Raw genomic sequence first — 13,523 nt, 5'->3', positions numbered from 1 at the left:
ACACCCTGTACACACAGACTCATAAACAGGGACAAACAGAAGTGGACTGATTTAGTATATATATATATATATATATATATATATATATATATATATATATATATATATATATATACACACATATATATATATATATACATATATATATATATATATATATATATATATATATATATATATATATATATATATATATATATATATATATATATATATATATATATTGCTGGTTTTGCATTGAATTTAGGTCATTTTGCATCTAAAATAGATGTGCTCCATCAATCAGATATCACCTCTGCGTGCTCTTCATTTAGCATATTTTCATGGTCTTTTTATATAGTTTGCAACTCTTTGTGGTTAGTTTGTTTTTCTCTCAGACACAGTTTGCAGGTGAATCCCAGGCACAGGGGGCCCTCTGACTGCCTGGGCTCAGTAGGTCCGTTTAGTAACCCATCTATGACAGTGTCATCTTGCTCCAGTCAGGTTTTCTTTGTCTGAATGTCAGCAGTAGATGCTAGGGGACCTATTTTCTCTTAATGTGAAAGCACACACACTACTAGCCCTACCCTACTGCACTCTTTAACATTATCACTGGGCTCTTTCATCTTGGTTCTCCATCATCACACAATGTCAAGCTAGGCAAAAAATTATAATAATAACTACATAACATTCATTTGCTTGGAAAGTATTTGTACAATGAAGTCACTTTACTGAACATTATTTGTAAAAAAGTAGACAAAGTTGCCATCGGTTTTCCCTCCCACAGGTGCATGAGTTCATAGAAAACAGGAGAAAATGTAGGCTCACTAGTCAATTAGGTTATAAAACCAACACTCTCTCCTCAGGTTGGTACTATTCTTGGACTGCTGCTGATCTGAGAACTGTGTGATCTGGTGCCCCCTGGCGGCTGAACAGTGCCTGCTCCGATTACATAAAACAGGCCTCTGTGAGTCATCACCCCCCAGTGAGAACAGATGGGAGGTGTGTGTGTGTGTGTGTGTGTGTGTGTGTGTGTGTGTGTTTGTGTGTTTGTGTGGTGGTGTGTGGGGCTGGGCGGAGCGAACAGCAGTGGACTGTGAAATAAGGGCTTTCCCCTCTCTCTCTTTTCCCTTAGCTGTTTTTTGTGGGTCAGGAGAATCAGTTAGTACACAAGTGAAGTGACGGTAAAAATAGAACAGGGAGCAGCAGAGCTTCAGTCTTTTTTTATTTAAACTGCAGCCATTTGCTGATTTCTCCCCCCTAATTTAAGGATGATAAAAATCTCTAATCTGCCTCTTCCTGATGCTGAAGTGAAACTACTTCTAGTGAAGCGTGTCGTTTGTTATGAACAGTACAAATGAAGAAATGACAGCGCTGTTATTAGAGTGGTATAATGTTAAACTGTGATTTTGTAAACAGACGGGATAGGTGGAGGGATCGTGTTGTGAGAGTGTGTGGGTGCAGGTAAAGATGGGGGTGGTTCTGGTGCACTGGAACACACTGTTCCTCTCAGTGTTGTGGACCAAAGTAAAAAAAAAACACCAGTTACTCTGACGATGCTGCAGACTCTTGCATATGTTGTTTTCTTTGGCATCAGAATAATTCATGAACTATATGTTATACCAGTGTGGTTGCTAACTAGCTGACTAGTTGATGCTTGGATGTTGGAACTAGAGGCTGGTTGAACTAGTGCTATTGCTCCTTACTCTTTAGGACTAAAGTTGCATTAGGTCAGAAATTACACATATAAAAGGTTTCTCACATAACTAGTGGCTATTTGTAAGACTAATGAAGACAGATTAGCAGGCTCTGCTTGGGTCCAAATATGATTTAGCAGTATGGTGTCGCCTGTCACGGGGTTTAGTACGACGACACAATTAGTACAGTTCAGGATGTCTGCGTAGGAGACATTCCTGGATGATTGAGTGGAATTGCTCAGGGAAATGGCTGCGCGCTGTTCTTCTACAGAGGTGGAGTGGTTAACCAGATGCACACTTTCCAAAACAACTCTTAACCTATGAGCCATTTCTCTTGTAAAACCCCCCAAAAAAGTACTGTTTGAAAACACTTCTGATAAAACATGACTCTCATCTTTGTTTTTCTTCGCCTCATTGTGGTTTAGTGCTGTATCAGGCCCATTACGCCGCTCTGAGGCAGAGAACACTCATCGGTCGGTGAGCACCAACAATGAGCACATTTAACACTTGACAACAAACAAGAAGGAAGATTTTATCATGTTTAAAACTACATTTTTTGGCTTTAGAAGAGAAATGATTTAACAGGTTGTTTGGAGAAATGTACGTCAGGTTAATTGTCCCACATCAGAGCACTTACCTGAGCTTCTTTGTGGCACCATCTGAATCTACGAGTATCAGACACTTAAAGCAGAATCTAATGATAAAACACCATTAAACAAGAATACTGGCCTTCAACAGCAAACATTACGTGTTAATAAAAATCAGATGATGTAGTCTAAAACCCCAGGGAAACAGAGAAAAGCAGCAAACAATCACATTAAAGAGCCTGAAACCAACCAGTGTTGGCGACAGTTTTGATCCATTGATCAATACATTGTTTTGATGCTGCTGAATCAATAATACTGTAATCAGTTTCACTGTGACACAGCTGTAAAGGTATATTGTTTTATTTGGTTTCAAACCTGTAGACAAAAAAAAAATTTAAAATAGAAAAAGTACAACACAATCAGCAATGTGACAAACCTACAAACGGCATTGAAAGAGAGCGCAAACATAATGAACAGTGGAAGGTGAAGAAGGAGTGTGGACGCTGAGGTCTGATCTGAGTGGTTACTGAATCACGTCTGAAACAGGAACAGGGCTGACAAGAATAAAGTGACAAATAGAGCGGAACTGAAGATAAGGATGTAAACTGATGAAAACAGATTAATCTAGTGACGCTGGGCATGAATCACTCCACCTGAAGGCAGACACAGAACATGTCACACAGATTTGTTATCACCCTGAACAGATACAAAGAAAGGAAATCCCCTTTATACACATTAACCACAGAATGATGCTGTCAGATAGACGTAAAGTAAAAAATAACACGATATCCTAGAAACAAATTTGTCTAATTACTTTAAGGATGTGTTGCTGCTACGATGTGTGTGTATAGTTGGTGTTTATTCTTGCACGCTGACAGAAATGTGTGGCTTTCTTTGGACAACAAAGTATAAAAAGCATCACAGTGATTGGCTGAACTGCATCGACCACTCCTTTTTTGTTTTTTTTGTTTGTTTGTTTGTTTGTTTTTACAGCTTCTTACTCCTTTTTTGCATCTTTGTTTCTTCCATCTCATTCTCTCTCTATCTTTTCTCTGTGTCCCTCCACTTTTCTTCTGCTTCTTCTTCTTCTTCTTCTCTTCTAAAAGGTATACGGCCCAACGTAGATGGAGAGTCTGAGGGCAGAGCTGGTCTGGTAGCTGCCCTGGTAGCTGAGCAGAGGGTTGACTGACACCATCTCCAGGTCCAGTGTGTACTCTCTGGGCCCCGACACAGCACGAGCCAGCACCAGCATGGCACTGATATTATTGATTTGCTGCAGAAGACAAAATGTTACTTAGCAAAAGTCTTCAGCAGCAGGAGGAGACATCACGAGATGGTGGGTGAGACGCCAACGAACACATATCAAGCATGTTTGAGCATACACTAAAGAGTTTCATGCAACTATCACTGTAACCAACATGTTTTAAAATAAAGGAAATAAAGGATCACTAGATCAAGACATTAATATTTGTAGCCACCATTTATACCATTATTAGCTATATCTATTTAAAGCTAATTAAAAAAAACATTCCTGCAAACATGTTCTCTACCCTGTTAAACGTCAGTCACAGTTTATCAATTATTATTTTGTTCAACTATGAGTGTTAGCTATGTAACAGCAACGACTCTCTGTCCAACACAAACTACGGCCTGCTGAATGATCATGAAGCTGAAATAACGCAGACAGACTCAGTTGTAGACTTGATGCCAAGTTCAAGTTACAACAGCAGTTTTACTGTTTCAACATTAAAACTTATTACAGCTGGCAAACACGCGTGTTAGCAACAGAAAAACAACATTTAATAAGGCCTTGGTTGAAAAACACTGAAGCTTCACTGCAACACCAAAATATTCCCTGATCATTAGCAGGACAGAGAACCTCTTAATAAAATTTGCAGCATTATGTGACATTAAAGTTCAGTAACTTTTGACTATTTAATTGCACTTAAATGCAGCCTGACTACTTAAAGTCATTTTGCACTGACTTGTCACTGTAGGAAAAACACAGTTATAAATAAAGTAAATTCTGGCTGAATTACATTCAATTAGTGTTAATGTTATTAGTAACAACTGTACTTTTTCCCACCAGTACAACATTAAGTAAAAGGGGCCTTTTGGTGCAAATTCCAAAATAGTGAAGTATAATACAATTACATTACATTTACTAAAGTATTGAACTTAAGTACAACCTAAGTTATTTCACACATCATAGTACAACTATGATAAGTTATGAGGGGAATATTGTACTTTTACGTCAATATTTAATTGGACAGATGCAGATACTACATTTTCTATACAAAATGAGAATATGATGCAATTTAATGGATTAAACTAACCAACGGTCTACAAAGTAGTCAAAGTTACTCTGTAATGCTTTATTTTGCAGGTGTAAAAGATAAAATAGAATTTACAGAAGAGTACCAGTTCACTTTTTGTGGATTTTTCCTTATAAATTATACTAATCCACACGTATTTACATTTACTTATTAGTTACGTACTCTAAAATTAGAGAAAGTTATGGAGCCAGTAGAATAAAGTTTTAAAATACCTACAGTTCAACAGTAAAATGACACTCATGAATTGGTAGTAACTATCTGATATATGTTTAAATACATCATGTTCTTCTCTGTGGTCTGTTCTCTGTACTCACCCTGATGTAGAAGTCTGCATTCTCATCGCCGGAGCGGATACGGAAGGTGTTGTAAGCCCCTGGGGACACACTGGTGGCCTGAATCTGGAAGATGTCGGAGGGGACGGAGCGCTCAGAGGTTATGCTCATGTAGCGGTGAACGATGGAGAAAGGCAATTCTCGACAGGCGGGCTTGTTGACAGGACACACACAGCGGCTGGAGACACACACACACAGATGATTGGCTTTATAACATATTAGCAGTAACTTTAAACAACAAAGCCCTTTTGGGCCCCTGGATGAGCCGTCCATGACAGTTTGGTGCAGAAAAACATCAACAGTAGTTCATCAGTCAGCCAGCAGAGGGGGTAGTACGACTAAGCACACAGCCCTGAACTATTGAACAGTAGCCATTTTTTCCTCTCATGTTTTTCTAGAATGCATTTTATCCTACCAAGTCATTTGGGATATGTTATTAGTGGCCCACACCTGCTACCAATCCAACACTTGTTCACAACTTTAATGGTTTTCTTATTGCACTGGACTATGTTCAAAAGAAAAGGTTGCAAAGTTGGACTCCTATGTGGAAAAAGTAATTGTGGTAATCTTGCAGTTTGAGTCTTACTCAACACAGGGGCTGATTATATTCTGAGCTGATGGCCAGCGCATATTTGAGTAATTGGGAAAAGGTGTGTGTTTGTGTAGACAAGCTTTCATGAGGTGTCACTCACTTCTCAGACACTCGTACATAAGGGTCTTGGCATCGGTTTGTGTCCACACACTGGTACCGTCCGTGGATATTCACGCAGGTCTGTGTCTCAGTACACTGATGTTCACCTGTTTCACATTCATTTATATCTGCAGAGGAAACGCAGCTCATGATGTTTGAATCATCAGGGACAGGACAGTACACCAGTGAACGAGAATAGAGCTGCTGTCAAAGAATGAATAAGTACTGAGTCAGTGCAGCAATTGTGACTCTGAGAGTGCACAGTGGAAGGTGTTGGCTCGGGGAGGAAAAGGAGGTGGGTGTGCTTACCTTGGCATAGTCTGGTGCCTAGAAGCTGGTATCCTTCTGGGCACACACAGGAGAACTTCCCTGGTTCGTTGACACATTGGTACTGGCACAGGTAGCTGGAGTAGCTGCACTCATCGACGTCTGTCAAGTTACAACAGGTTCCCAGGTTTTATTAATTGTTCACTGTAAAAGGTAGAAACAGAAAACAAAGTGTCGTTCTTACCATTACAAGCAAAACCATCAGGACCCAGCTCGTAGCCCTGGTCGCAGCGACAGAGGAAGGTGCCGTATGTGTTGTAGCACCTCTGAGAGCAAGGAGCACCCATGTCACATTCATTCACATCTGAAATGAGGCAAGGTAAAAAAAAAAAAAACTCAAAGTGAAGGCAGAAATGATAGATTGCAAAAAATTCAAAGTCACTGAAAACATATTTTCTTAATCAGGTTGTTATGATGAGACATGTGGTCCAACATGAACACACAGTTTGAACACAATCTCCCAAAGATCAAAAAAATTCCAATTTCTTCCAGAGATATTTTTGTCCATATGTTTTTTTTTTTTTTTCAGATTGTTGGAAAAAGGTTCAGTCACGCACAGTTCATCTGTGTACCAATTAGAGTTTAGTAATATTGAAACAATATGTGATGATGGTTGTAGGTTTTGTTTGTTGCCTAATGTGACTCAAATCTGATTAAACCACAGGATCCTGCTAAAGTAGATTAGAGTATTTGACTGTTAAACTCTTAATAATTATGAATCATAACTTTATCCACTACAGACTTAGTCATCAATAGTTAATGTTACAGATCTGATCTGAAACCACATTTTCAGGGTCAGGTATGTGTCAAAGCCTGATCACAACTGAAAGTGAAGCCGTTACTACAGAGTGCGTTTCTTCTGTGTGATTGATTGATGTACATGTAGCCATATTGCCGTGTTTTACATGAGTACTTTCACTTTATACGTAATTATTTTTACAGTCACCAGCAACGATTCTGATAATCAATTCAACTATTAAGCTATTTTAATGGTTTCTTTGGTTACAGCTTCTCAAGTAGGAGGATTGTTAATGTCACCTTAGGTTCTGTAAAATTGTGGCATCGCTCACCAATGCACGATCGGTTGTTTCCTGCCAGCTGGAAACCAGGTTCACACTGACAAGAGAAGGAGCCGGGGACGTTGACACAGCGATGTTGGCAGTACCTGTACCTGCATTCATCAATGTCTGAAAGAGACAAACAGGTCACTACAGCCCCTGTAGAGAGCATTGTTTCTGAGCTGCCATATTTAAGGCTACTAAGCTACATTAGTTAAAGGATAAATTCAGATGATCTCACCAATGCACTCTGTGCCAACCTTGCGGTAACCATCCGGACACTGACAGGTGAAGGCACCCAGCGTGTTAATACAATCCTGGCTCGGCTGGCAGTCATGTTCTTCCCGCTCACACTCGTCGACATCTGTGTTTGTGGGTGAAGCGAAACAAGGACACACATGTAAATACTGTGGTTATTGTGAGCAAACTCAGCCTCAGTCAGCAGGGCTGACAGATACGGTGTGACTGTTGGAGGGCAGATGGTGTCGACTCTGTTCCCCTCATTTGCACCCAACAGCTGAGAAAATCACATCATGTTGACTCATGTTTGCTGTCTCATGCAGGCCAGATGAACACCTCCCTGTCCTCCAGCCCAAGTAGGTTTCTCGCTATAAGCCCGGTTCTTAAAACACAGCAGCTGTCCTCGTGTGAAATCTCCCAAATTCCTACACTGTCTGTCTGCCCCCCGTGGACTCGTACTCACTCACACCCACACAGTTTGCACCAACATGCTGTCTCCAGTCCCAGCACCTGCTACAGCCACCTGTCCCTCACAATCTGTGGCCACTGACAATAAATTTACACAAACACACACACATACAAACATGCTTAATGATCACTCATCCTGTGGCCACCTGTCCACCTCCAACCCCCAAACCTACAAACCAGACACCCACCAACACAGCTGTTCCCCTGCGGCTCGTAGCCCAGTGGGCAAGGGTTAAAGGCCTCAGTGGGTGTGATGGCAGGCTCTGGAGCTGGAATGACTGATGCCGAGCGAGGAAGACACAGGTACCCTCCGTAGTGGTTGAAGCACTTCATTTCCCCTTTACAGGCATCAGGAATAGTCTCACACTCATTTATGTCTAATAGGAGATGCAGGGAGAGATTTAATTAGTGGGTCTAGAGTAAAATCAGAGAGTGGAAACAAATCAAAAAGACAGGACAATCAAAGTTTTTACAGTGCATAAGAAATAGTTGTTAAAGAATAGAGAGATACCTTTGCAGTGCTCAGTCTGAGGGTCCCATTGATACCCATCTGTGCATTCCTGCAAAGAGAGAAAGAGAGTGTGAGAAAACCGTGGAAAATAAGATGTGAACTGTTCTTCTGAGCCAAGTAGTTGCATAATATATTCATAATGCATAATAAATACTCCAGTAGTGGGTCATGAAAAAAGAGGGAGAGGATAGAAATAAACTTGTTTCCTCTGTTTTAATGTTGGGGAAGTTGGGCCAAACAGACAAAACATTCTGGAAATAATGTTTTGGATTGAAAGAAAAGTGAACTCTTAAGAAATATAGTATTAAAAGTAAAATTACCCCCACCTACACTTACTATAAAATGCTGGAAAGAGAAAAGTGCTGCAGAACTTTTAACAAGAAGAATATGAGGTGGTAAAGGAAAGAGATGTCAGAGAGAGAGGAGAGGATTTGAGGCCAACACGAAACAGCAATAATATTAGCTGACGGGTGTGATATACAATAAAATAGAAGACGCAAAGAAAAATAAAGGAGCAAGAAAGACGTAGGGAGAGATATTCATCTATCCTTACCGTGTAGGTGTCACTTTCTGTAGGTGGCTGTGAAATAGCACTGCGGAGGAGCACAGACACACATATGCACACGCACAAATTTGACACACAAGAACCCTGCATACTAATGCACTAATTGGTGGGAGATGGGGCAGGAACACACGTACAACATGCACACAAACACACACACGCACACACACACAAACACAGCTATCAGACAGGTAGCAGTGCCTTGGAGATTAGCAGCCAGGAAGGAGTATCTGTATTTCAGAGAGACAGAGAGACAGAAAGTGGATAAAGACAATATTAGAAATTCAGAAATCACAAATGACTCGATTCAATTTCAAAATACACTGGTGCTGTAAGCTGTTCCCACAGCTGAAATGGATAAATCAACTCGCAGCATGAGAGCTGGAGCCAAGCTTTAGTCAATCAGAGTGCAAACAGTTAGCTTCTCGGACTGGTTCACTGTTTGTCAACCAAACAGCTCCCTCTTGATCACAGCAAGAATAAATTTAATGAATCAGTCTGCCAGGTAAAAACATAAACATTGTGACGTACTCCATCCTTCAGCTGAAAATAACAAAGTCAACATCCCAGAAATACTTTCATATTAGCTGCTCACAGAAAGCCCTCTGTGTCTGCAGACTGGCACACTACAACTCTCTGGAATGATAGTCGTGCTGAGCGCTGCCTCCAGAGGTTCGGTTTACTGTGTATCAGAGACGCGTTGGTGGCAGCACATAAATCCTGGCTATTACTTGCATATTTTATAGGAACATCTCCTGCTCTGTTCAGTTTTTTGCTCTGTGACAAGGACTCACCTTCTCTGCAGATGCTGTGTTGTATCCTGATAATCCAAGAGAGCATCTGTCCCTAGGTTCATTTGTAGGTTCTTTACCCGAGTACTTTCTTTTTTTACTCCACTTCATTGATGTGACAAGTAACGTTAGGAGTTACTTTCATTTTACATAAAAAAAACATATGATCTTATTGCTTGTTCTGCAATAATGTAATAACTAACAAGTGAGTCCCTAAACTCCTGGAAAATGGCCATTTTGATCTTGTTTTGCACAGAAAATATTATCTTGTGTGAATATGATTATGGGTCTTGGGGGATGCATACTTTACCACTCTATTAGGCATAATGAGCGCTTTTAAGTGCAAGGATCCAAGTACTTGTTCCACCACTGCTCTTTTGCACAATGTTCTGTACAGTGGTGTATTTTAGAGGTAGATTTTAAGTGAACTATGTGTGTATGTTTGCAGTATGAGTTTTCTGGAGAACTGGCTTTTCTCCAGCAGAGCAATACAACCATCCTTCAGTTAATATTCCGGGAGAGAAGCGTGTTTAAGTTGACTATAACATAAACAAATCACCTATTCCAACTCTGCCAGACCAAAAATAGTAGAAAAAACAAGCCAACTGAAGGAATAAAAACCTTCTCAGCAAGTGTTGTCTGTAAAGTCAGTGAGTTCCAGTTAAAATACACGTCAGGAAAGTTATAATCACTGTCTGTGTACGTGCACAGGCACACGCTCCAATATAAAATCCAGAGGCCACATCTACTGGCTATGCTTATTGTTATATTTCACGTTGAGACAAACAGAAGGCCGCAGAGTGACGTGGACATCCCACAAATACTCCCTGGATGACATCACAGGCCTTTTGTGACCTTTGCGTGGCGAAAAGCAGCAAAACATGCCTTCGTCCTGTGAGCACAGACAGTAACACATTCCATCATGCAATCAGACAGCCGCAGTACGTGACCTCTCTGAATTGGCCCAGAGGCCACTTACGGCCTGCAGCGCTGTGACCAAAAACCACCCAAAAACAAACTGACCATCAGTCCTAAGTCCACTCACTCACTGGCTACAGGGATGCATGGGTGTTGCCCTGCTGCCGCTGGCGATCTAGTGGCGGTGGACCTCTGGAATGCCGGTGGCAAGGATGTGGGCGCCAGTTCTCAGCTGGGATGCCCTGCTACTGCAGTAGTTCCCAGGGTTTCAGGTTCTGGGAAACCCCCCCTAGTTCATGTAAGAGGACAGCTGGTGCCAAACCTCCAGCCACTGCTCCCCTAACCTCTCATCTCCCCTCATTGTGTAGGAGGATCTGACTCTGGTGCAGGAGTTTATTGTCTGGGTTTGGACTACAGCTGACCTAGAGGAACACAGGTTCACTGTGATACAAGGTGAAACCTGCTGGGTATCATATTTATATTACATCTATAGATGACTAAAACTGTGTTAGTAGCCTGGTCTATAGTTTGATTAATAATTGATCAATCTTCTTTCATGGTGAACTGTGTGAATTTGAACTGTGGACAATCTTGTGATCAGATATCGATCTAATCAATAACAGATGAATCAACAATAAAAATAATAGTTTGTTGTACCAGATGTAGCAGATACCTCAAAAACATCTGCTGTTTACTTTAGTCACATCACTTCTCATAATGAAACCATTATAATCTAATATAAATATCATTAGGGCTTTCCTTGTCCTCTGGAACAGCAGGCTGACCCATTTTTAAACTTACACAGTCAGCACAATTTAACAAGTTAAATGTCAGGCGGCTTATAAAAGTGACCACATAGGGACCAGGAAAAACACACAGTTGGACCACACACACACACACACACAGAGTTTGAACTGCAGGATGATCATATGCTCATGTATACATGGCTAGCTTTGTGTTGTTTTACTTAGTTGTGTGTGCAGCAGCGGTGGTTTGGCACACTCCAGCTGTGCTCTATTACCTTTGTGCATTAGAACCTGCAAATCCACAAACAAGGGGTCTCGACCTTATACACAGCCTGAGTCCTGTTCTGTGAAACTCCACAGTTCATGATTGATAGCGGCCTTCAGGAGAAATTCACACATTGCGGCTTTACGAAATCCCTCCTGAGCTGGTCTGTCCCCCTCCATAAAGACTGTTAAGGGGCTGAGATGTATTAGTATATGCACACATTGTGGCATGAGATGATGGGTTGCTCTCAGGGGAAGAGTACACCCTTTATAATCTAACTCGGGTCTTTACATTGACAGTGGAGCTGTCACACGTTGGCTATCAGGGGTGTACTATATAAACAGTGATAAACTACACTGTCAAATTATAGAAAGACGGCAGGATGCTCTGCCTGCAGTCATTACAGGTTTCTAGACTGTGTTTACGTATGTTTGATGCTGGCACCTGTTTCTCAGAAATTTTACTTCAACCAAACTGTCTGGAGTTTTCAATAAATATCTAACAAAACTGAGATTGTAAATGTTGAACAAGAGGGCTGAGTTTTACTAAGTACTGTACAACTGCACATGCCCTGTGACTCACTGCCTCTCTTCCTGTCTACCCCCCATTACAGTCTCTGAAACACTGAGCTAAGAAGCAAACCTCACAGACCGTGGGCCACGTTATCTTGGCTCTTGTGAGGAGCCAAGTGTAGCTGGGCGAACAGAGCAGCAGTGCAACTGTGACGTGTATGGCCTGTACCAATAAAAGTGGGTAAGTACACCTCGGCTCCATTACTTCTCCCTAAAACTCCAGCAAACATGGTAAGTCATCCGACAGTTCTCTGCTTCACACACATCTCGGCTAACATACGAATAAGATGTTGAAGAAATACAGGAAAAACTCACAGATTAGTCTTTTCTGCTGGGTCTTCCGTCTCGGAGTGTCCCTCTGACCGGTGCGTCCTTCTGCTGGCTTTGGTCGTCCCAGCTGAGTTGGCGTCCAGAAGTGGTCCCTTCAACTGCTGCCTGTATGACCCTGAGAGAGTGAGTGGGGAGACCGACAGCTGGAGCAGCTGAACACATGCAAAGGGAGGGAGAGAAAAAACGAGCAAGAGCCTGAGGAGGAGAGAGAGGGAGAAGAGAGAGGGACAGCCCATTCTTACCCCCCCTCTGGCCCCCTGCACTGCCATCCTCCACTCTCCAAACCCCCTCTCCTTGACCCCCCAGGATGCAAATTCCTGGTCTGCCGCCCAAATACCAAAATTCCAAATCCGTCCAAAACGCGGGCGGAACAACAACTCACAGATTCACACACACGCCCCCCCATTTTCTTGCCCAATGCCCCCTCTTACTGGTCCCACAACACACCTGGTTTCATTTAAACTAAACCCCCGCAAAAGCCCCAAGCTCTCCCACCCTTTCCTCCCTCCCTTTTCCCCATTTACCCCCCATCTATCTATACTTTCCTCCTCCATCTTGTCCTCTTTTTTTTTTCTTCCATAAAGCAACTAAGGCTCTTGCTCTCGTCCAATCTGACATGCAGGATATTTATAGTCGGGGAGAGAGAACTTAATGGAATGTGGACAAAAATTAGAGAGTGCAGAAGAGAGAAACAGTGCGGAGACCTAGTCGGAAAATTTGTTCGCTTATTCCACCGAGTAGACTTTCGGGATAAAATGCAGAAAATAAAGCTAAAAAAAATTATTACTCGAAGCCAACTTTGTTTCTCCGTGTTTGTGCATGACTAATCCATTACTGCGAATGAAATCATTTCCGGCTATAGTTTTTCTTGCAAAATTTGACGTCTGTTATGTTGCAAACTGGTTAAGATGTTGCTTAACCCAACATAAAAGACTGATTCAGCTTCAAAAGATTCGGTTACCCTTTTACTCACCACAAAATAAAAGCCTCTTTAAAATTAAATGTGTAGCTGCTGCATTAGTGTAACTACATACTACTTAATTATCTAAGTTTACAACCAAATATTTGTTCATAGACATACTTGTTTCGTTTTTTTTGTAATTGCTGTCATGC

At 41.5% G+C, this 13,523-nt stretch overlaps 1 protein-coding gene across 1 annotated transcript; it reads right to left on the bottom strand.

Moving 5' to 3' along the window:
- Positions 1 to 2,607: 2,607 nt before the first annotated feature.
- efemp2a (EGF containing fibulin extracellular matrix protein 2a) lies at positions 2,608 to 12,601 on the bottom strand. The gene is made up of 11 exons (XM_026357816.1): positions 12,396 to 12,601; positions 8,780 to 9,018; positions 8,227 to 8,275; positions 7,904 to 8,092; positions 7,249 to 7,371; positions 7,020 to 7,136; positions 6,134 to 6,253; positions 5,932 to 6,051; positions 5,624 to 5,750; positions 4,914 to 5,109; positions 2,608 to 3,536 (listed from the first exon to the last, which is right to left on the bottom strand). The coding sequence occupies exons 2-11, from the start codon at positions 8,879 to 8,881 to the stop codon at positions 3,363 to 3,365; spliced, it is 1,317 nt and encodes a 438-aa protein (XP_026213601.1). The 5' UTR covers positions 8,882 to 9,018; positions 12,396 to 12,601; the 3' UTR covers positions 2,608 to 3,362.
- Between the last annotated feature and the right edge of the window lie 922 nt (positions 12,602 to 13,523).

Source organism: Anabas testudineus, chromosome 10 (assembly GCF_900324465.2).
Source record: "Anabas testudineus chromosome 10, fAnaTes1.2, whole genome shotgun sequence".
NCBI classification, from domain to species: domain Eukaryota; kingdom Metazoa; phylum Chordata; class Actinopteri; order Anabantiformes; family Anabantidae; genus Anabas; species Anabas testudineus.
Note: the sequence above shows the minus strand (reverse complement) of the source record. Positions and strands in the feature narration are given on the sequence as shown.

Coding starts and splice junctions, on each gene's coding strand:
- efemp2a (XM_026357816.1), bottom strand. CDS start 8,881: ATGCAGGGTTCTTGTGTGTCAAATTTGTGCGTGTGCATATGTGTGTCT. Junction 8,093..8,226: donor TCAGACTGAGCACTGCAAAG/GTATCTCTCTAT, acceptor ATCTCCTATTAG/ACATAAATGAGTGTGAGACT. Junction 7,137..7,248: donor GGTTGGCACAGAGTGCATTG/GTGAGATCATCT, acceptor TGTCTCTTTCAG/ACATTGATGAATGCAGGTAC.